Here is a 23,551-nt window from a genome sequence, read left to right as displayed (position 1 = left end):
AGATTTGGAAATGTAGTCAGTCAGCATCTTTACATGCTATAAGCAATTTTTCCATCTCTGAAATATGAGAAGTTAAAGCCCAGACCCCAGAGGACACTGTCACTGGGATCAGCTGAGTGGGGAACAGGATGAGAATTTACTTGGCTTTTAGGGTTTCTCCATGCCCATGCCATGCAGCCTCTTCATCCAACTGCAGCTCTCGCAGGACACGGCTGGGTTTGTAAGCTGCATTGATCAATAAAGTGAGAACCTATTGTTGGGGGAAGAGGAGAAAATGTTTAGTTTATTTATACAACGAAACTTTTTTTAAAGCGCTAGGGTAGAATAGGAAATTAATTCTATTCATTTGAATTATCCAGCATCAAAGCATTCATTCACAGCAGGATTACAGATACTGCCAAAATGAAAACTGAGAGCAGTCAACACTTTGGGCCATGCCAAACCTTCAAAATTTGTCCGCAGAGTCACAAGTGTATCGCAAGTGTATCAAGCAATTTCCCAGTCAATGCCTTCAAATTACATGTCACTAAATTGAAGCGCAGGGCTGGATACCACATTTGCATAACCTTGGGTAAATCTGAGTTATCACCTTAGAGCCTGTTTGACACATGAAGATATGCCTACAAATGCTGCAGGGTTTTACTGCCTGCCAACCCACTGCTTGCTACAAAACCACACTCCAGAATCTTAAGCTCCTTTCTGCTTTTGTGAACCACAATAAGGCCTGTACTATAATAAAATGAGAATTTCTCTGGTGCTGTGCAGCAAGTAACTCAAAGTTGTGAACAGCTTCAAATTAGTGTGGGATAGTACAAAATTTACATTCAAATCTTGTTTCTTATTTTCAGCGTTTGCTTATCCCAAATTGGTTGCACCAACGTGTCAGGACTGCAGCTTCATTCCTACTACCACAGCAATCCAGAGGTCTACAGCTCCAGTGAACGGTATTCAATTATCACACTATGCAAGTACCGAACTCACTGCAGGATTTATATAAAGAGTCAGAATCATAATTAAAATGTATATAACTAAGCAGATTGGTTGAACTTTTAGCAACACTCAGCATCTTGTACATTAGCAGGATTTGTGCATATTTCATGCTTTCAGGTGGTGAAGAAGGTTAAACCTTCTTCGAGGTGAAATGAAGCTGCCACAGAATTTCACACTTGCTCTTCTGGAGTGCTGAAGAATGTACATCAGAGAACTGAAACTTGCAGAAAGGATGGGGAGAAATACAGTGTGGTGTTCACTTAGTTTGACAATGTGCAGCATCCTGCATAGCAAGGGACATTCAGCCCTTGCAAATGAACATGCTGTAGGACCAAAGAAGAGCAGACACTCCAATCGGAGACTGCAAGGGCATCTTCTGATGCCAGATCACGTCTAAAGAATGAAGATGCTTTTTTGCTAAAGAATCTGTTTTAGTTTTGTCAAGAAGTGCAAAACCTGCTGGTTTAAAAATAATAAGTGACATTTAAGCTGTCATTTGCGGGTTGGACCTGATAATCTCTTGAGGTCCCTTCCAACTCCTACAGTTCAGTGAATTCTGTGATAAGGGTTCTCAGAGATAGCTTCTGTGAGCTGCAGTTTCCTCCCATAATATAGATTCACCATGGTAGATCAAGCCAGTGTTTCATGAAATCCAGGTCTTTATCTGAGCAACCACTGGGGCCATTCACTTCTGAAAAAGGTAGGGAACTCCTCCAGCTTCCATGCCATCTGGCCATTTCTATAGCAATAATAGCTTTTAAACTCTAATGCCATCAGTCTCAAATATACAATCTTCATCCCATATAGCTGTGAGTTTAAGACTAGTCTTAATTTACCTATCTGAAGTCCCAGTTAAGTTATTTAACAAGAAAAGGCACTTTCCATTAAGCAAGGTACGTTAGCAGATTTGCTCAAATACAGGCTACCTCTTAAAACCAGATTTCCCCCTACAACCTGGGGACACAATACCTTTGTTTTCCACAGTCCTGGGACCCCATCTGCCCACTATCTATTTTACTAGGTATGAGCAAGCTTTATCCAGTGATAAAGTACTTGAACTCGATTAATGAGTCGAGATGAGGGTACAGGTCTGCTTAAAAATTCACAATTGCATTCCTCATCTCCAAATGCTGAAGGATCAGGCATATGTTTTTAAGCAGAGGTGTAGATAAATGATTTAAACAATTTTATGGGCACGCCAAAACACAAGTTTTAATTTTTAAGTCAAATATTTGAGATCAAAACAAGAGTATGCATCTCACTCAAATGTCCACCATGTTGTGTACTGGTATGATGCACACATATCTTTTTGTACGCTTTTATATACTTATGTCTGAAGACCAAAAAAAATTAATATGCACCCTCACTACTGTTAAAAAATTATGACTAAGGTCTTTTTACTGTTTCATTCCCCCTGATGTTTGCTGGGGATGGCTACATTTATGCATGCAGAAATAGAACTTCTTCAATAATGAGCTTATCCATTATTTCATCAGATCATTGCAAATTATATCAAACTTAAATATTAGGAATTCTTTTCATTTCCCCATTACTGAAAACAGTTTTGCATTTCCGCTAAGAAAATCTGTATTTCCTCTGTTCTAACATCAGTGGTGCAAACTGTGAAGGAAAGCTTTTGGGATTATCTGAAACTAAATTCTGTTAATTAAAATTGAAGCATTTATTACAGCTATAAAAAGATATTAACTCCTCTGGTCATGGCAATTACAAGTTACTCTGTTTTAACCTAAAAGAAAAGTTAGCAGCTGAAGGTTGACTTAACTCAGATAAATGGGACGTTTTTACTCCTTCCAGCTATTCATAAAACAGCCCATGATTTATCCTTCATTTTATACAAAATCCCGTTCGCTCATCATCAGTTTATGAACGCCTTAAAAGTATTAATTACCCATCTATAATGAGAGACACACTCTAGAGTTTATGATGTACTGCTAATAGAGGTACACAGCGTAGAACCACCTCACCTCTTTCAGAACAAGAACACAGTTCCCAGGTCCCACAGATTGAGGAAGCTCAGCAATCCTGCCTTTGTTAAGGTAAGGCCCTGAGAAGCACCGGTGGTTGAAGTAGATCTTTGGGCAGCAGTACTTTCCATTAATTATCACTGAGAAATGAGAAAAAAAAAAAAAAAAGATTTAAATCACATGGTACAACCTCCCCAGCAAATTACTTCTTGCAATGCTTAATATTTTGCCTGCTGTAATAAAGGAAGGAAAAGAACACCTGAATGAGTTTAGTTTGGGTGAGTACAGGTGTCAAATTTGCCACCTCAGGACTAGTTATAGATGTTGCTAAAGATATTTCCCCATACTTAACAAGCATGCTTGCAAATTGACAAACAATAGAAAATAAAGCCAGTTATATATCAGAAAAGAAGCGTTTTTTCTGGCTAGTCTGATGCGTTATGGTACCTCAGTGAGAACAGGCAAGAAGATGGCAATCCCATCTATTTGGTAGCAGAGCACATTCTAACACAGTAATTACAGACAAATTTTCCAGTTGAATAACTCTCTCTTCCCTAAACTTTTGCCATCGGAGAAGCTGGCAAAGTTCTTCTCCAATATTCATCCTAAACTGCAATATTGATTGCTTTGCATTTTCACTCTTTTCACTCAATCAGAAGATAAAACTGATGAAGTGACCTTTGATGAAATGACATCAAGTTTGTTAAGCCTTCAAAGTGGTCCAATGCTGCTCAAAATTAAAGTTCTGTATAATATGTATTGTAAGATACTTACGAATTAAGAAAATAAGTTTAACCCTAACAGTGTTGCAGTATTTTTGATTGAGCAACACTATCACTTAAAGATCTTTAAATTAGGTAGGTGATAACTGCTAAATAAATGAAGTAAAATTCACATTATTACTCTATTAAAAAACGATTAAAATGCTAAGCAAGCACAAATCGGTTTTATAAAGCTTGCATTTGGTGCAGCTTCAGATATGCATTTCACTATACAGTAGACAGCAGAAGAGGCATTTTGTTGCCAAACAGACAGATCTGTATGACTCTTTAACCAGCAGATGTACTTATTCATCATATTCGTTCTAGCAACAGTTTAGAAAATTATTAGATTTCACCATCTGGCACACAACACAGCTTACTGTTTGAATTGCCTTTGTTTATCATGATGACAAAGTTATAAAAAGCAGATAAACCTGCTTCTCAAAGCTAGAATCTAACGACTCAAGAGTACAGATGCAGCATGCTTGTTATGATGTTTCTCCCAACATTATTAAACACAGCAGGTGACATTAACAAATCATCTGCATGGGTCACAGCATACATTTGGCTCCACATATTCTCTGTAGGGGGAAGAAGGTTTGGTGTAAAAATCTATTTTCCAGGTTTAATGCACATTTCAATTACAGGACACAGAAGTAATTGTATGGTTTTGTTCATTTCATTTTCTGATGTTCAAATCAATCAAGGATGAAAATCTTCAAGCTCTTTCCTCATCTTCTTTCCTGTATCCTGACAGAAGACTATTGAGCAGCACTATGAGCCAGGACTGTTGAAGGATTTTGGTTTTGTTCCCCTGCCCTTTCTGATCAATACCTGAGTCAGAAGAGTTTAGTTCCTGGTTCTTTAGTCCATCATGAACTGTCCTTGAAGACAAAACTCTGAAACACAAAGAAGGAGGTTGGGAAAAGGGACAGATGGTAAGGACAGCCACCCCTCAGCTGCTAAAACCCAATCATTAAAAGCCAAAAACATTCTTGCTCCAGCTTTGTTAATCTGCTGTTTATACATTCTGTATTTCATAACATTGCTCACATCAACTTTTTTTTCCTTAAATATACAAAGACTATTGATTTCAATTTGGAAAGAACTACTGGACTGCTAACAGCTAGCAGTGATCATACTTTGCTTGAATTGTACGGGCTGGCATGCTGATCACAGAATCATAGTTACAATAACATATAATCTGATAATCGCTTTACACAAAGCAACCGAGAGTAGTTTACTTTTTCTATCTCCTTTATCTTCATTTCACAGCACAAGGCAATGTACAGTCTTACCTAATGCACTTTGAAAAAGATGGATTTTAAACAGAACTCAATCAAAATGAATCAAGTACTCTGGTAAGTATCCCAATTACAAAACCATGGAAGAACAGTCTGCTCGTTATTTTAAGAACAATGAAAACATTGGCAGAACTACCGACAGATCTGGTGTTTGTAAAGCTCTAAGTCAATAAAACCAACTGTCAGGAATTCTACTGAGCATTTTTGAGCAGGCTCAAATGAAGGAGTTTCATATGCATGACAGTTTGTAGATGAACTGTAGATATTAGTAGGGCTTTTCTTTCCTTCGTGGCTAGTTTGGCCTTGTAATTAATTAAATTCAGGACAGAAGTATTAAATATACATCTACTGAGTAACAGTATTCACACTAGAAATGAACTTTCTAATCCACTGTGCAAAATCACAGCTATGTGTTAAGGAAGCCACGTTTTCTAAGCATGTTTACCTTACAGCAACTATCTTATTTAAAAAGGGAATACAACAAAAGTGGAATTGAAAAGCATTCTTGCAATCTTCCCTATTAATTGCCATTGAAAAGGCTAAAGCACATGTGATTATAAATTCACATTCTTAAGATCAGGCTAGTTTTTCTTAAATGTATTTCAATACTCACAGATAATGCAATCTTAGAAATGACAGATTAAAAATTTCAAGTCTAGACCTTCAATGACTTGACCTATTCAACAGGTCAACTCAGTTGAGCCGCACTAGCATTGCTAAAAAACAAATTTCAAGCTTTCTATATCCCACCACAGCAGCACAAGAGGTCCTTTTCAATATCAACAGGAACTATCAATATCACGTTATACAGACTATGGAATTTCTCAACCCTCACTAGAGGGCTTCTCTAAAGTTGTGTCCCCTAAGACAACAGATTTACCAATTAGGGAAACAAGCAAACAAACAAACAAACACACAAAAAAGACCCAGCAAAACACTATTACTTACTGTTTCTCGGGTTGAACTACTGCAATCTTTTTCTGCTTGTTTACTGAAAGGAAGGAGAAGAAAATAAAAACCACAAAGCACAGGAAGCAAGCAAATGAAGCTTCTACTGCTGTATTTACTAGACACCTTTCCTTTAAGTTATATGCCAAAGAGAATCTATACTCAAAGTCTCTGCAACTGTTAAATAGCTGACCCACTAGAGTCAATTTTTACCTTACAACCAGATATTAATATTATAATAATGGTAGTAAATAATAAGATAAGGCAACATGTGCCTCCACAGCAATTTCAGGCTTAGTCCTCATCAAACATCTGGCTTTTTTTTAAGCTTCTGTTTTCTGATTAGGCTCCTCCTTCCTCCTCTGCTCTTCGCATTGCAGACATTTCCCAGACAAGTTTCTCTTGCTTTGACTTGCAGTAAATGACAGCTCATTCCAATCTTACCATTTTACTATCTTACCTAATAGACATTCTTCAGTTTTTCCATTAAGCTTTAATAAACAGAACTCACTAACCAGTTGGGAGAAGGCACTCTCTTACATTACTTACAGTGTAATTAGAACAGATAAGATTTACTTTTCAACATTTTGCCATTGAGGGATCGTGACAACCCTGGCACATTTACAAAGCCATTCCTTCTCATTTTAACTCCCAAATGTATACATACTCAACAGTGCTTTACTAAGGCATTAATTTTGCTTGCACAACCCAAGTATAAAATCAATCAGTCAGACACATTGCAAGAACAGCTCAGACAAAAGTATATGCACAGCACGCGTGTGTGTGCATGTAGGCTTACATATCGTTTCTTTACTGTGGCTAATGCATTGTTTCCACGCTCTCTTACAGGCTGTGAGGGTCTCAAACCAACAATGCCTGTTTTGGAGTTGTATGGATTCCAATTCCACTGAAGTATTTCTCACAGCTGCACCAAGAAGGCAGGGAAACAGTTGCCAAAAGGATAGATTGTCCATACACAGTGGAAATTTCTAAATTCAGTGATGCCAGAACTAACTGTGCAGTAACCTATTCTCAGAGGTCTCACCACCTCTACCAAACCAGCTAACCACTGCAAACAAAACACAACTGATACCTATTGCTTTGCGAGGAGGTCTGAGCTGATATCCATTCGTCTCACACCAACCCACTGGAAATATATCCATTGATTCCACACTCACTATACAGTCAGGGACGGGCTTCTTGGAACCTGTTCAGTTGAAAGAAGTAAAAATTGAAAAAACTCGTAACAATCCAAAAACCTCATTTGGTCAATGCTTTTTATATGTTGCCAGAGGAGCTCCCTTTTTTAATTTACCACGTTTATGGTACACAGTATCAATTGTATATTCATCCTCCTTTATTGCCCAGATTCCTTCCTGATCTCATTTCTTTCCTCCCAAAGCTGGAGATGGGAATTTGCCCTCCCCAGGTTAGCAGAGATGCACAGTGCAGAGTAACTGCATGCTGATGGACTTTTAATCAAGAAGCAGGATTAATATGGAGGGTGTCTCATATAGCCTATCCAGTCCTAATGAAGAACCTCTCCAAAAGTTTTCTTCCAATATCTGGTCAAAGCTTAGATCAGGATGGAAGTCACTCATTTATTAAAAAAAAATGTTACAAGGCCTTGCTTTCTAAAAGATACTGACCAGCCTTTCACACAGTACACTAACCTCACACTGACACACTGCAGTGCGCAAATGCAATTCTTGCCTGGCTTAAATAAACACTGCCATACAAAGCTAGCTGGGAAACAGGCAATGCAAATGGATTGCTGTGTTTTTACTGATGGAGCAGTGATTTGCTGCCAATATTGAGCAGGTAGTGAGCTTGTTCCAGATACTTTTCAGGTTAGATGATGGTACCACAGCATAATCAGTGTAAGTGCTACACTTCTTTTCCCAGTCAGGCTTACCCTCCAGCTGAAGCCAGAGGTAAGAATCTTTCAATTTGGTGACTGTAGCAATGCAAACTTCTTCAGGGTCAACAGGGTTCACAGCCTCAAGTTTCATATTCTCTTTAAATCCGTGGTCAGAAGTTAACTAGGAAAAAGACAGAATACTTAATAGAATACCATCTTTATATCCAATGTATGATATCAAAAGCCATGAATGGGAATAACACACAAAAAACCACAATGTCTGAGTATCACAGAAGGACACTCACAAACAGAAAACTTCAGATAATTAGCATGTTAAATGCAATTAATATATATTACAAACTATAAAGTGTTTAAGTTAGGAAAAAAAAGATTCTATAGACAGACCTAGAACAGAACATATTTGTACTCAAAAATAAGGAGGCTGAGACTGAATGGATTCATTCCACTCCATGCAATCAGGGATTCTCTGCTGCTTGCTACAGAAGTGATGAATCCGACATATAGTCTGACAAGGCTTTCTATTCTATTATATTAGCTTGGAAATTTATTTTAGGTATGCAAATAACATTTCTGCCTCATCCAAATGAGTCCTGGCAGACAGCAATGGAAGCTTTCTTTCTATTTTATATTTTTGGATACATAGGTTTTTGGATTTATTCAAAAATTCTTAAAAAGTAAGAACGTGTATTTATCTAGATCCAAAGCACCTGAATTAAAAATAACAAGTAGCTGCCAGACAGAGGACTTTTCCTCCAAGAGCCACTCTGCAACATAATTACAGGATCAACATATTACAAATTCTGAAACTAGCCCACAGCGATCAACTCTTCTCAGAAAAGGGATAAAAAATTCAATGACCTATTCTGAGATGCCACAGCTTACAAGACACAACAAGGGCAACAAAAATTCATAGACAGCAACACCCTCTTCAAAAAATGGTAATTATTCATTTTAATTTCTTTCCTTAAGCATCGCAATAGCCCAAGTATTGTAAATGGAATTGGAAGGTAGGTGTTAATGGCACCCTTTTCTGCTTGACAAGGTATTCTGCTCTGGGAGACAACAATGCTATCATTATACCAACAAAAGCCCAAAAACTAACAAGTACTTCAGGCATTGATTAATGTAAAATGATTACTTGGTACTAATTTAAGATGGCTGGTTATTGATTAACACAATGGGATGAATTTTTCATGCTGAAAGGAAGGAAGACTGAAATAATGTACTAAGTAAATGAAAATAAGGTCTATTAAAAGGCCCTATTTCCACAACCACAGGAGCACCGAAGATTGATGTTATTTCATGGCAATTCTGTGGACTGTTACACACTTCCATTTCACAGATCAGTCATTTCTTTTGATCTGCTTTATCACTGAACTGATCTGCTTTGTAACTGAAGCATTTGGTCTAATACTTACTTAGATAAGAAGTTCATATGCACCTACTTCATTCTACCCTCATTTGCACTCTCTTAACTCTGCCATTTCATCAGTTATCACAGGCAAATTAAGTCAAAACCATGTAAAATGTTTCTTGCTGGAATCAAGTGTATCATTCACATAACAGAAAAAACGTTTTTCTGCAAGAGAACCTTACCGAAGGGAAGCAGCTCTGGGGAGCTGCCTCAGCACCGCATTGTTTGAGGTAGTCTGCCCAATCGAAGTCCTGCCCTGGATAACCTGGGCAAAGAACAAGCACAGGGGTTAGTTTAACACTGTGAGAACAAAGGACTTATTGCAAGCTGACATGAAATTCGTTTGGACTACTTGAGTTTGTCAGCTGACTCTGGCTTCACTGAGCCCATAGCACGGTTCTCATGTATTTGAGATACTCTCTTTATTACCAGTGTAGATGAGTTTTGGGCCCTGCCTCACTTTGATTCCTGTTTTGGCTTGAAATGGCATCAAACTAAAAGCAAATTCACAGAGAGCATGCTGAGGTTTGAACACAATATATCTAAGCAGAAAAGGGAAGTTCTTTTTTTGTTTGTTAAATAGATCATCTAAAAGCTGCTCAATAGCAACATATTACTCTCTTAAACACTTATTAAATATCATGCCTTTAAAGAGAGCAGTTAGTCTTTCCTAAAAGTGTCAAGATTGCTAATAGCTGTAAATCCACATGTGCTTGAAGGGAAGAGTCCTTCAGGGACAGAGCAACTCTCTCTCTCAAATAAAGGGCAAAATAATTTTTTCTTGGAGGAAATACTTTGCCTCCCCATGATCTCATAAACAACAAGTAACTGAAAGGAACTGGGTGCAAAATAAATGTGCTGCCATAATAGTTTGAGACTGGCAGTATAATAGCAAGTAGACAACAGCAGCAGTGGATTCCATAAGTGTCTTTGGAGTGCTCCATTCCAAGGGACATCTGTATCAGGGTTTAAGAAATCCAACAAAATTTTAAAACTAGTCTGAGAATATAGTATAACCATAACTATCTACAAATATCAAGTGAGGGCCTAACCACAGACAGACCTATTTATTTTTCTCATAAAATAAAACTGGCACTTATTTATCAGTGCCAGTGGGACTTGAGACCTCACATAATTCAGAATGCCCACCATTTCCTACGGGGTTAAAAGAAGAGAAGCTTAAAATCTCCATTAGATCCGGACACATGCCTATAAAGCAAGGTGTCTCCTTGAGTAAGATACAAAAAGTGGCTTTGCTTGACCCAGCATTACCCAGAATTTTGCATGTAAAAGAAAAGGAAAGAGACAAACATCCTACACTCTTTGTTCCTCTGATATCATGAGCAGATAAACCAAAACATTCCCACTTCTGTGGTGGTGAATAAGGGTACCAAGTCCCTAGTTTTACAATACTGTTGTCACTTCCCTTTTGCAAAAAGGTCTTAATAATTCAGTAGCTGAGGATCACTGCTCAGTTCTGTTCTATCTTGAAGGAACATTTTAGTAATCCGCTACCTTGCCTGATAGGCCCTTGGAAAAAATACTTAATCAACATTTATAGTGATAAGAAAATATTTTAAGAATTTGAGTAACAATGTTCTGATATGACTAGAAGCAAAAATCCAATGCACGGACCACAGACTTCTGATATTACGTTAATTAACGCTGAAATCAGCATCACCTTTAGCCCTGAAACACATCCTCCAAGCTTTCAGGTTTTTATGCAAGGCCAGTCCCCCTAGCCACTGCTACCTTCTCCAATCCAAGCACGTACACAGGAAACCTCAGACTCACTAACTCAAAACTCCTGTTTCTCAGAATCTTTCATTTTCTTCACTTTTTCTACTACAAGTAATTCTTTTGCAAAAGTGTTGTCCTAAACATTGCACTCTGAGGACTGGCAATCTACTTCAAAGAGGAGGGAGCACGACAAACCTGCACAAACATACCTGGTGGAGGACTAAGATGCAAGCCATTCTTCAGACTCCATTGCACAGGGAAAATTCCAGCACTGTTGACATGGCAAATATAGGACTGGCTGGTTGTACGCTCTGGTCTCAAGTCATCAATTTCTATCTTGAAATATTTTTCATTGTATACCTGTAGTTAGCCAAAAGAGTACCATGCAGTCTTGTAAATAGCAGATAATGATCTACTTCTCCTTCATTTTGATAACTTTATTAGACAGCATAAAAATAGAAACATTGAAAAAAGAGTCTGTGGGAATCGTTAAGAAAGTAGACTCCTCTACATTACCTGGAAACTTAAGAAAAATAAATCATAATATAAGGCAATGTATAAGCACTTAAAAAAGTAAGGTGATCAAGTGCTATATGACATTCTCTTACAAAACAAACAAACAAAAAAACACAGGAGAAAATAGAACTTGAAGTCTTACATTATTTCACCAAAATTGAACTGTGTCATAGGATGAACTGTCAAAAGTAGAACACTAAGCTCCTGAACTGAGGAGCAGAACTTCATCACCATCAGAAAAATCAAATGATTTTGCTTCACTTGGAACATGTTGCACCTTCTTAGTAATAAAGTGAGCATCTTATTAGAAGAAACTGCACGTTATAGTTTAAAAGAGAGCTATCACTGAAATGTAAGCTATCATATTGACAGAGTATCTGTCCTAAAGAAAAAGCTGTATTTCTTTATTTTCGCACCAAAAACATTTTAAAATATGCTCTTGGTTTACGTTGTACAGGAACATTTTGTTTTACTACATGAAAACAAGTCTCTTACAGAACCTTTCACCTGTTTATCAACACAGGAAGATAGAAGCTGCTCACAACCTGAGTATGCTACGAAGTTTTCATTTCAACTTCTAAATCCACGTGTGGGCCCTTTTTTGAAAGTTCATAGCTTGTACATAAAAATGATATTAACTTTTGCAAATCCAAACTTTTGCAAAAAAACAAACATCTATCTTCAGTTGGATACTCAGATTATGAAGGATTGTATCTCATCTTAAAAACCCAGGTTTAACAGCTTCAGCCATTTGATCTTTTGATGTTCTATCTTTATGGAACTTTTCTTCTACTTTCAATTCCAATGTTTTCACCATCAGCAGTTAGGGTTGTTCTTTCTTTTTTTCCCCCTCACTCTTTCTTTTTTTTTTTTTTTTTCCTCCTCCCACAGTGACCTGTCCCTGAAGGGAGACATACAAAATACCTAATTTGAAAACTAGTACAGTATTTTAAGACAATTGGTTAATGAGATTTTTCTGAGCATTTAAAAACACAAGTAGCAATTTAACTGAATTAAGACAAGTTAAAGAATCCCAGTACCTTGAGAACCGTAGCAGGAGATATCACGAAAGGAGCCATCGGGTCCACAGCTTCTAACTTCATGCCTTCAGAGAACGAATGTACTCCAATCACAGGTTTATCCTGAAAAATCAAGTATCAGTGATCACCTGCCTTTCTCCATCAGAAAAGACCACCCTTATGTAGGCTCAACTGAAGAGGGTAACTTGAGTTTTAGTAGTTTATTCTAAGAAAGTAACAGGTTAGAGTACTAGCAACCTCGCTATCATAGAGTCTCAGTCCTCTAAGACTGTCATTTCTATGAGTTTTTAATAAGACTGAGTCCCAAAGATTTACTTCTCTGACATTCTCCACACAGAAGCAAGATTTCACAGTGCAGAGTGGTCTGCTAAGTCAATAGAAAAGTTCTTTTTTCCCCTAACATTTAGGGCTCATCATGATCTAACCTAAAAGAGGACAATAGAAGTCTTCACTTTCAGCTTACCAAAAGCCTACAAAAGAGTGTTCCTGCTCCAGACTTAGGTATATACTATTGGTTAAGATCCAACGGATTCAAGAGCAACACCACTTTCTCTTCTGTTCTGTTTATGGGCCCAAATGTAGCTGAGAAAACTGAACTAAGAACTTAAAGGACTAAATTTACATTTCCATTTCTCAAAACGTAATTACTTTTCAAAAGATTCAAAGATTTCTTTTTTTTTTTTTTTTAAATTCATAAACATTTAGATTCAGACTCAATAGCAACATTTGTTAACACTGAGGGTCTATCAGGGCCCATTAAATAATATACATAAATATATCAGGTTACATATTAGGTGTTACACATTACACTTTTCAATATGCTCAAAAAATTAGGAGTACAGTTAATACCTCACTCCTCTAGAAGGACAGTAATCAACAAGGCCAGCTGGTAAACAACTGGAGATGCCATTATAGGGATCAGAATCAGGGCTTTTTCCCAGCATGACAAGTAATGGCTCACATAGTTGTGATAGGTATTTTGTCTAATTTCACAAGAACTGTACTGTAGTATGATCTTTAATTTATTTTTTTAAACTAGAATGAGCAACAAAAAAGAAGTTAAAAAACACAACAACACACAAACAAAAACAGAAAAACAAAACAAAACATGGAAGGAAGTTTGAGCAACAATGTTTGACTTCCCTGAATAATTTCTTAGGAATGCAGCATTTTTCTGGTATCACATACAGCATTAAAATACACAAATTCTGTCTTTACCTTAAAAAGATCTGTAGGAACTGATGATTCCTCTTCTTCCTCCTTCACTTTCTTCAAGATCTCTTGCCAATCTGCTTCACTTTTCAAGGACCTAATGGCTTGAGCAAAAAAGACCAGGAAATAGTGAATGAAGTCATCTTTCTTCTTTTCCCTCATAAAACATAGGCAGTAATAAAAGTTTGATTTGTGCTCCTTTAAGTGCTACATTCACATCTGTTCAGAATCTGTGCAGGTATCTTCATTCTTAAAAACCTACTGGTTGTTAAGATTTTGCGTATGTTACAAAATGGAACTGAAGTCAGGCATTACTGTATCACCTATGTACTGCCCAGTCAGGTCTTTCTGAGAAAATGGCGGTCACATCAACCCTGAGGAAAACGTCTGGAGGAATGCATGACCAGAAAACAGTCCTAGCTGGACAACATTTGTTTGTTTTAGGCTTAAGCAAGCAGAAGGCTGAAGAAATGTTCCACATGTCTGTCTCAGCTGTATAAGTTACTCTTTCAGCACCTTTAATTGCAGATCACACACCTCTCTGATAGCGAGGGAATTACTTTTACTAGGATCATGCACAAAGGATCCCTGATGTCAAGTCTGTGAATATATCAAAGGCTCTTATATCAACATAAAAAGGAAACAAGTCTAAAAAGTCAGAACCTAACATTTTTAATAGACATTATCCACTCAGATGGTGCTGTGGAAGCCACTCATCTAGTTTGTGCCAGTGACTTGGTGTGTGCCTGCTCGCTGTCCTCATTTCAGCAGAGGCTGGTCAAGCATGAGCAAAGGCACCATGCTCAGTCATTTCAATGGAAATAGTTTCGGTTTCCTCAGCATTATTTCTTCTTATCAGTAAAGGGAAAACCACACAAAAAATATAACAAAAACACTCGTTCTGAAAGACTTGGACTTCCACAACTAACGGCTCAGATCATACCAGCACCTTGCATGTACATCTGCCTTTACAGAAAGGCTTTAGAGTAAACACTTGCCATTTTCCAGTTTTATCCCAAGGTTTCTCCTCATCAGGAAACATTACATCACCGCTCTGCTTATAAGCAATCCATTTGTGTTTCAGCCATTTTAGGCCCCACTTCTCTGATGACCAAGAAAAGCTACCACCCACCCATCCTGATATGCCTGGGAAACATGGAAATCTGTCCTGCTCTCTGGCCCCTCTTCCACGAATTAATTCTCTGGGCACCCATTTACAGGAACATTTCCATATCCACTTAGCACCTCTTTAGATAGAGCCTTGAGGAGCCTACTGGATTTCCAGTCTCAACAGCAAAACCTGCCATTGAGCAGTACCTCCCCACACACAGGAACACAAACGTATCAAAAATAATTGCAAAGGCCCCTTCCTCAGCTCCTCTCCTTCCACAAATAGGTGGAATGTTTTGACAGGCAAAACCATTTAGCAACATTTGCATGAGTGGGTGAAAAGTCTTGTAGGACTTTTTTTTACTGGTGTTTTCACTTACATTTCACTAGATACACTGGCAGATCACACACTGATTATGTGACCATTTATACATCCAGAATGCAGATTCAGAGCACCAAAGTAGCAGGAGTATTCTCAAGCATTGCTCACCGTATAAAAGATACAAGTTTTGAAGTACCTAAAGGTGGCTGCAGGTTATATCCATTCTGAGTCGCCCACCCTACTTGATGAAGGAAAGGGTCCAGGTAGAATATCCACTGGTCAAATTTGTCAGAATCCTCCAGCCCCTCGTATCGCAATTTAAGTCTCCCTCCAACATTTTCTACCACATTGACAATCCAGGCTTCCAGGGAATCCCGGAAGTTTTGCAGTTCTAGTCGGGAGCCTGGTGCAATTAGATCCAATGGATTTTTCCCTCTGTGAAGCTGCAGAAAGAGAACAACAAGAACATAAAAGAAATTATTCTGTACAACAACAACAACTTCCAAATCCTGTATTTCCACTTTTGTTCTGTCCTTTATACACATTTATTTTGAATAAATAAAGTATCAACACAAAAGTAAAGAAAAACATGTCCCTTACTAACACAGGACAACAGAAACCAGCATTTAGAATCACTGGTGCTTGTATCAGAACTCCTGTACTGGCTGTAGATACAGTCAAACATTTCACTTAAATGCTGTTTATTGCTTTCAGAAGTATTATTCCGTATATATAACAGGTTTGGAGCAAACATGAATAACTCCTTTTAAAAACTGACTCATCTAGCATACAAAGATAAAAATTTCAGTTGTGAGGATGACATCAATGGTATTCAAAAAAAAAAAAATAATGTTGTGCACTTTACCACCAGACATTGATAATTAAGTGATAAAGTATCATTCTAATTGCAGAGAACGATTTAACTTGCAGTGTTACAGGATTAAGTGAAACTATAATCTGCCCACTAGTAAAAACAAAAAAAGTCCTTAGTGAAAGGAGTCAGCTCAGAAAGGGAACAACCTGAATGCCAGGTAAATAAAGAATAATTTCCCTAGAGCTATATGAAGGAGGACCAGAATAGGAGGAAGACTGAAACCTAAGGGAATTTGAAAATAGGTCTTTCTTCTGATAGAATTAATAAATAGCACAGACAACCCAAGCCTGCAGTGAAAGATATGTTTAAACACAACACTATCAACATAAAATACTGTAAACAGGAAACACTAAGGAGTGGAATTCTAAGTTCAGCATCATACTACAATGTCTCCTAAATTAAAAAAAAAAAAAAAAAAAAAAAAAACAGAAATAATAAAAAAAAAAAAACAGAAATAAAAAAAAAGAGGCATTGAACTGACAATCTTAATAGGAGTTCCTTTAATAACATAAGGCAAAAGCAAGACAAAAACCAAGATACAGCACATTCAAACACTTACTCCCTCCAGCAGATTAGCAGGAGCACTGCATGCTCCTTTCAGTACTCGCTGAAGGAATTCCTCCTGGTCAGGTATCTTGTCCTTGATACCTAGTGAAAAATGAGGAAGAAAAACTGTGATACTTCCTGCCAGTTAAATATCATTCGGGCAACAAGACATTACCACACTACTGTGCTGTGTGATTCAGAAGAAGCTGCCACATGCTCATCAGTAACACCTCAAAAGAAGAAATAAGACAAAAAAACATTCTCTAAAGGAAATGACAAAGCAGTAGGATTTGGAGGGTGATGATTAAGATAACCACAAGTCTCTGTGTAAATCTAAGTCCAATTCTGAAATTAAGCTAACAACTCTCTCTGGTGCAAGAGCAAAATCCAGAGAGAGTAAGTCATGAGATTTCAGGAAAAAACAGCAGATAACCCCACCTTGTCACACTCCCTTCTTCTGCACATGGAGGCATTACCTTCAGGCACTTTGAGAATCTTCTTGTTTTGCTCACACCAGCCGATGGGGTGTAAATCAGCTGTCATGATATCGCACCAAAAGTCAGCCTTGCGATCTTCTCCGTAACCATCGTAGCGCAACAGAAGCAGCTGCCCGCAGGTAGTAATGATGGTGGCTACCCAGTAGGTGTTCTGGTCGGACTTGACAGCTACTTCTAGCTTCATACCAGGGGCAAAACCATTCTGCAAACTTGTATCCACCTGAAGAGAAAGATCATCACACCTGAGCACCACCCAGAAAACTTGATGAAACAACAGGGGGAGCAATTTAGACATAATCATTAGCAAAAACCCTCAAGCCAAATGCCATCCAGCCTCTTCGGAGAAACAGCTTCATCATGTTATGAGACCCAAATTAGACTGTACACAGAATCAGCATTAATGAAATCTCCTCCACACTTCAGAGTACTTTTCAATCTTCAATTAATACCTTGCAATGCATCTTCCTGTCCCAGACAGTACCTCCCCCACCACAGAAAGGCTTTCCAACTCACAGCTGGGCTGTCCAGCTAGACAGGGCTAAAAGTCAAACTCAGCAGCACAACCTTGACTTCTCGTGTTAAACTTTTTCTTCCAACCTCTTTGGACAGTGAGCCTACTTAAAGTATATACACCTGCTTTTTAGTGATGCCGCTGTCTCTGCTACTGTGCTCATTTAAGAAGGCACAAACCTGCACAAATTGCAGAACAAGGACTTTAATGTCTCTGTTAAAGAATCTAAATAATCCTGTGTGTGACACAGTTACATGAATTGCACAGATTAACAAAAACAGCACGCAGTTTTTCAGCAAGCTTACGTCTTGGCAATAGCTGAGTGCCAAATAGCACTGTGCTCTGTGCGTGTGCTGTGTGAAGGAGAGGAATCCAACTGCATGGTACTCAGATACTGAGATGTGAACTTCAGAAGGGGAGGCAAAACATTAAGTTCCTTGCATTCCTAGTTTCCGCCAGCTCAAAGACTCCTGCAAGGACAGAAGGATCCTGCCCTGCTCCCACTACGAAGTATTTCCAAGCTTCGCTTAATGCCGTAGCCTCAGTCTTTATTAAACAACTAACATGTCAATTCCCTGCTCTCGGCCAAATGTGACTGGCTTTTTCTTTCTTTAATGGTCCCAAGTTCCATTTCCTCTTTGAATTAACTGCAAGAAAGGCTTTCAGTATGATGCAGATGTGGTAGATGTTTTCTGGGTTATTTATTACCAGTTCTGTGCTGACGGTTCAGTAACTGCCACAGCTATTATAGTCTCATCAGCCAGCACATACTGGTTTGCTAAAAATAAAACTAAGAGAACAACATCAGAACGAAAAGCATATGCCTCTGTTTTTAACTGTTCACATCCTTTAGGTTGATAACCCTCACTTAGAGAATCCCCTTCATAAAAACAAATCAGCGGGACCCAATACCTGCAGTCTTTCTGAAGCAGTATTACAGAGGTAATCTCTTTGAAAAGGCAATTGCCTTGCTGAAGAGATATTATTAAAGACTTTGGATTTCAATTCCCAAGAGACAGGTCATGAGCAACACAAGGCCCAAGGAACTGGGAAACCTGCACAGCTCTCTCTACCTGAACTTTCAGCCAAGCCTCGTGGCATAGAGAACTGTATTCAAGGAAACCAACAGCAACAGATGGAGCTTTCCCTGAAGTCAGGTACATTTTTCAAACGCTGTCATGTATGCTCCGGGTGGATACAGCAGAGACCAAGAAGTTAGCACCCTCTTCTGGCAGCTGGGCAAGACGACACCACAGAGGTTTAAAGCACAAAACTTCCTTCTTTTAGGCTGGACCAGTGGGAAAGCTGGCGAGCAGGAGATGCTGTGCAGGAGCTCTGTGAACATTTTCTTCAGAGCAACGCGTTCAAAAGCAGCAGCTTGCTGCTGCACATCTGGCAAGCTGAGAGCGCCACTGAGCACCTGGCGACAGCTCAGCTTAGGCACCCTGATCCCCAGCCCCTCCTTCCCATCAAGTACCAACCCCTACTTTGTGGCCCTTTGTGCAAGCTTGGACCAAGGAAATCTGATTCAACTCAGGAAGAGAATGCTAAAGAACAGATTAAATGTTATTAAAAGCTTGCAAGAACACACAGCAAGCACATATCCTCAGATAATGCTGAGCACTAACTTATTTTGTAATACATATTTGCACACACATACAAGTTGAAGAAGGGTGTTCAAGTAGAGCATTAAACAGTTCCAAAGAAAGTTTACTTAGACATAGGGTGGGATAACAGCACTGGCATCCACTGCAACTCTGGGTTCCTAAACTCTGACTCCTACTAGATTGTAAGCAAAACAATCCCTTGGATCTCAGTATTGTTTAATTTTTAAAGCGCAAACAAATTAAACATTAGACCATGTTTGATTTGAGAAAGCAGCATACATTTTGCAATGTGTCTTGCTCATAGTAACAGTGGAACATTCAAAATTAATATAAGCTCCCATTTGCAAGACTAGTGCTTTGCTAACACAGGCTGGGTTATTACGGGTTATGTTTTCCTGACTTGTGCATGTACTCTCCCTACGATGTGGGCGAGGCATTTCTCATCCACTGCTCATAATGGAAGGCTGGTCACAGTCTCACTATTCCAGCATTTCAAAAGAACCAAACAAAAACCTTAAGCTTCCATTTAAAATTTAATTTTGGTTGATGCAACACCTTTTTCTCTTGTGCCAGCATTATTCTTCAACTTATTTTTTTCCCACTCTGCTTTTCTGAGAGCACAAAAGCTCCCTCCCAGCTCTCCTGAATCTAGATTATAGAAATCTGTTCTTCACGTCAAGCAACATGCACTGCACAGACCGAGCTGCGAGGACCACCAGTCTCTAGCAGAGACATCAGTGCCTGGCTGCCCTCTGCTGAAAATCTCTCCCCTGATGTATCCTGGAACTACACTAACACTTTTACAGCAGAAATGCTGAACACATGACCTTGCACCATTGAATTTCTATTAACAGCAAGATCTAGGGGATGTGACTCTGCTGTAAATACCCTCCCTTCTCTGCTTGTCAGTTCTGTGCCAGCATTAACTTAAAACAATTTTCTTTTTGCCAATCATATTATGGAGAACATCAAAACTGGCCTCTGGACAAATTCTAGGGGAACTCTGCTCACCAGTGCCTGACAGTTCCCCTTCTGCTTTAACCCGCAGCCATCTATTTCCCTGCTCCTCCACGTGCCCCCTGCAGCTCTCCTGCCTGCATCCGTGTGCGGGCACGAAGCCGGGCCAGCCCAGCTCTGCTCCTCCTTGGATTTGCCCACAAGAGGGCACCCAAGGCAGCAGAAAGGACTGGGTGACACTGCTTTGTCCACACTCGCTTCCTAAAGCACTCTCCCCAGCGGTTATTGCTTAAACAAGCAAAGCCCTGCGGTGTTCTACACGTGCAAGGGATAATGACAATTAAAAACGTGGATTTTTTTTTTAATGTAATTGTATTGACCACGTCCGCAGTGGTCAGATCTCTTGTTTGGTCCAACTGAGAGGGCAAAGGGTGGCGTGCGGGGGTACCAAAGTCACCCAAGGTGGTCTCCTGCTGATTAACAAAACCGAGCTGTCACGTTAATTCAGCTGGCCACTACTATAAGGCTGGCATCACAATTTGTTTGTATAATGTCTGAGCTGTGAGCAGGCTTCTTTTAATGGAGATCAAGCAAGGCAAAGCACAACAAAGTAGCAGGCAGGCAGCACCTCTTGCTGCTGCTACAAAAGGCCACTGCTCCAACTCGATGCCACTCCTCAATGGGGGCTGTGCAAGCACCACTGCTGATTAAGCTTGCTCCTGCTAGAACATTGGTAAACTAAGAACTAAAAACAGTTGTAAGGTCTCTCCCTTCCAGAAACATGATATCTGAAAGCTCATACTGAGCAAAGAACTTACAATTATAGTGTATGGAAGGGTCTCTGCAGAGCCTGCATTTACTGTGGATCTTTGCTAATAACACAACTGCTGTATTTTAATAGATTCTTTAATATTTTGCAGCTCGCTTTCCCTGATGTCCTAGTAGAGCAAGGCACACTTCAATTGTCATCCAATGGGACAGTGCAGTTCTGAAGTTTACCAACAAAGGACTTAAAGCATCCAAGGGCTTATCTAGACTTCATCCCATCCACTAAACCTTGTGATCCTAATCAGTTTTCTAACTATTAAAGTCAAATGTTCAACAGAGCTATTGTTTTCTCCTTGGCCTCCTCGAGAACCATCATTAAAACTTCCTCTGAGAGCAGATCTGAATTCTGCTATTCAAGAACTATACAGCACCATTCTCTGAAGTGCAGCTACTCCACAGCAGTTGACTGGTAGAAATCCCCAAAGCGAAGATGCTGGCCAGTTCAGTCTTCATGAGAAAAATCAAGCTTATCCTCTGGGGCAGAAACGACAAGGGACCCCTTAACTTCCAGTACATGAGGATGGGATTATCCTGTGCTATGTACAAACAAGATGACGACAACCAATAATAAAAAAAAAGAAATTCCACATTTCTCATTACTCTAGGAAACGTGATTTTAGTTAGTCTTCCAGATTTTAGTGCATCGACTCATCAACCCTAAACATTCAGTGTATAAAAAAAACGATGTAGGAAATGGTAAGTAATGACACAATCCCTTACTCACATGTTTAAAAGATCCATGAGGGGCTGCGATTGCTCCTGTGTCTTCTAGATACTCATCCCAATTGAATTCCATTTCTTCCACACCAGAACCAGCATCTGGAAGAGAAGCCAAACATCTTCTATCCAGCAACCTGTTGGCTGAAGTTTTGGCCTATGAAGAACTCCAGCAAAGATCACTTCTGAATGACTGACTATGTAAGCATGCAATGAACTTCAGTCATGCATTTCAACACACAAACAATGCTATTTCACCTTTTCTTGTATGTGAAGGGCACTGTAAGTTGGATTCAGTCTGACAAATAGCGAGAGCCTGAGTATTCTGGTTAAGCATAAATTGTTTATAAATCTAAGAGAGGGGAGTACAGGCATAAGCCCTGTGTTTGTATCAATAAATATTTAGGAAGGGACTTAAAGTTCTGAGCACACCAGACCTTCAGTGGATTCAATTAAAAAAAAACATCCAGGAAACAGATAAGACTGCTCTCTCTTTTTTTTTTCTAAAAGAACTAAAAGAACTTTCTAAAGACTCTCCTCTTTTTTTAAGCAAGTATTTATTTCAGTGTTATAAGATGCCAGAAGCACAGAGAAGGATTCAGGGTAGTTCTAAGAAAAGCAGCTCCAGACACAACTGAAATCAAGAACCTTCAAATTAGTCACTTAAAATACCAGCTCTAAAGGTGCAACAGCTTCTTCAGAGCAAGAAAACCTCATTTCTGGATGTATTTAAACCAGAACAGGCTAAAACCACTCAAGCCACAGTTGTACACTCACTCATGCTGTCAGAGAAGAGAGCAGATGTAGTGTGAGCCACACTCTACAATTTAGTCATATTTTCTATCAGCATTATCACGTCTGTCCCTCCACCCATGGTCTCCCCTTCAGTGCTTGGCTCACTTCCCTGCTCTCTTTCCCATTCCCCTTTTTCTCTAACGTGTAACCCACGTTCCTGGGAAGTCACTGCAACCAGAACAGTTTGGATTTTACTCCCCAGTTTTGTTCACCGCACAGCCCCAGTTTGTTTTGTTTTTTTTTTCCCTGCAGGCACAGGGCGGGATGACAAAGGAGGCTTCACTTTTAGACTGGTTCTACAGTCAAACCACAGCTGTCTTTGTGAATGAAGATGAGAGATGCTCATCTCTCTGTACCAGGAAACTTGGGGCCACATTTACGTGAGAACAGAGAAATCCGAGCGTGGCCAAAGCGTGGGGAGAGCTCAGCAAAGGTTACACGATGTTAATGTTCCCAATGCTCTCACTCTTAGGACAGGTGGCAAACTCTTCTTTTGAGGAGCAGTAATGTGAGTAGGAAACATTAAGTGTCCAAAAAAAAAAAAAAAAAAAGATGAAATGCTTTCACATTCCCAAATCAGAACCACGGACAGGCTGAAAATCTGCTAAGATTGCTTCACGGCACTTCTTATTCCTTGAATACAGAGGGGCAAATATTTGCCCAGAAGTCTGAGCTACTTTAAATCATCTAAAAATCATCTAAATCATCTAAAAACCCTCTAAATTCTCAGGGTATGGTGTGTTCATTTTCTCTTCAAATGAACGTTAAGCTCATCTTTGACTTTTCATTGGAATTCTAGGAATGTTTCCCCAAATTTAAAAATGCACCTTCAGATAGCTTTTGTTTGATGATGACAGTATCTGTTTTAAAAGCAGCTCATTTGCTCCCGATTCCACTTTCATTTTGCTATTTTTAAACAAACAGAGCTGCTTATGTTGGCCTTTCACAAGCCTGAGAGCTCAAAAAATTTGGAGCTTGAGGATCATCACCCATTT

General features: G+C 39.1%; 1 protein-coding gene across 2 annotated transcripts in view; it reads right to left on the bottom strand.

Annotated features, from left to right (window-relative positions):
• The window catches only part of SFMBT1 (Scm like with four mbt domains 1), a 102,735-nt gene that overhangs the window by 10,183 nt on the left and 69,001 nt on the right, over nt 1–23,551 (bottom strand). For both annotated transcript variants that reach the window (XM_084531123.1, XM_084531122.1), the window contains 14 exons: nt 21,769–21,863; nt 17,121–17,361; nt 16,658–16,746; nt 15,421–15,667; nt 13,799–13,896; nt 12,581–12,682; nt 11,234–11,384; nt 9,467–9,549; nt 7,904–8,030; nt 7,082–7,195; nt 5,989–6,031; nt 4,571–4,635; nt 2,976–3,115; nt 141–250 (listed from right to left, as the gene is read on the bottom strand). In XM_084531123.1, coding sequence (XP_084387249.1) covers nt 141–250; nt 2,976–3,115; nt 4,571–4,635; nt 5,989–6,031; nt 7,082–7,195; nt 7,904–8,030; nt 9,467–9,549; nt 11,234–11,384; nt 12,581–12,682; nt 13,799–13,896; nt 15,421–15,667; nt 16,658–16,746; nt 17,121–17,361; nt 21,769–21,863 — 1,705 coding nt within the window. The remainder of the gene's footprint in view (nt 1–140; nt 251–2,975; nt 3,116–4,570; nt 4,636–5,988; nt 6,032–7,081; nt 7,196–7,903; nt 8,031–9,466; nt 9,550–11,233; nt 11,385–12,580; nt 12,683–13,798; nt 13,897–15,420; nt 15,668–16,657; nt 16,747–17,120; nt 17,362–21,768; nt 21,864–23,551) is intronic.

This window comes from Aythya ferina, assembly GCF_964211825.1.
Source record: "Aythya ferina genome assembly, chromosome: 10".
NCBI classification, from domain to species: Eukaryota; Metazoa; Chordata; class Aves; order Anseriformes; family Anatidae; genus Aythya; species Aythya ferina.
The sequence above is the reverse complement of the archived record's forward strand: the minus strand, read 5'-3'. Positions and strand labels throughout refer to the sequence as shown.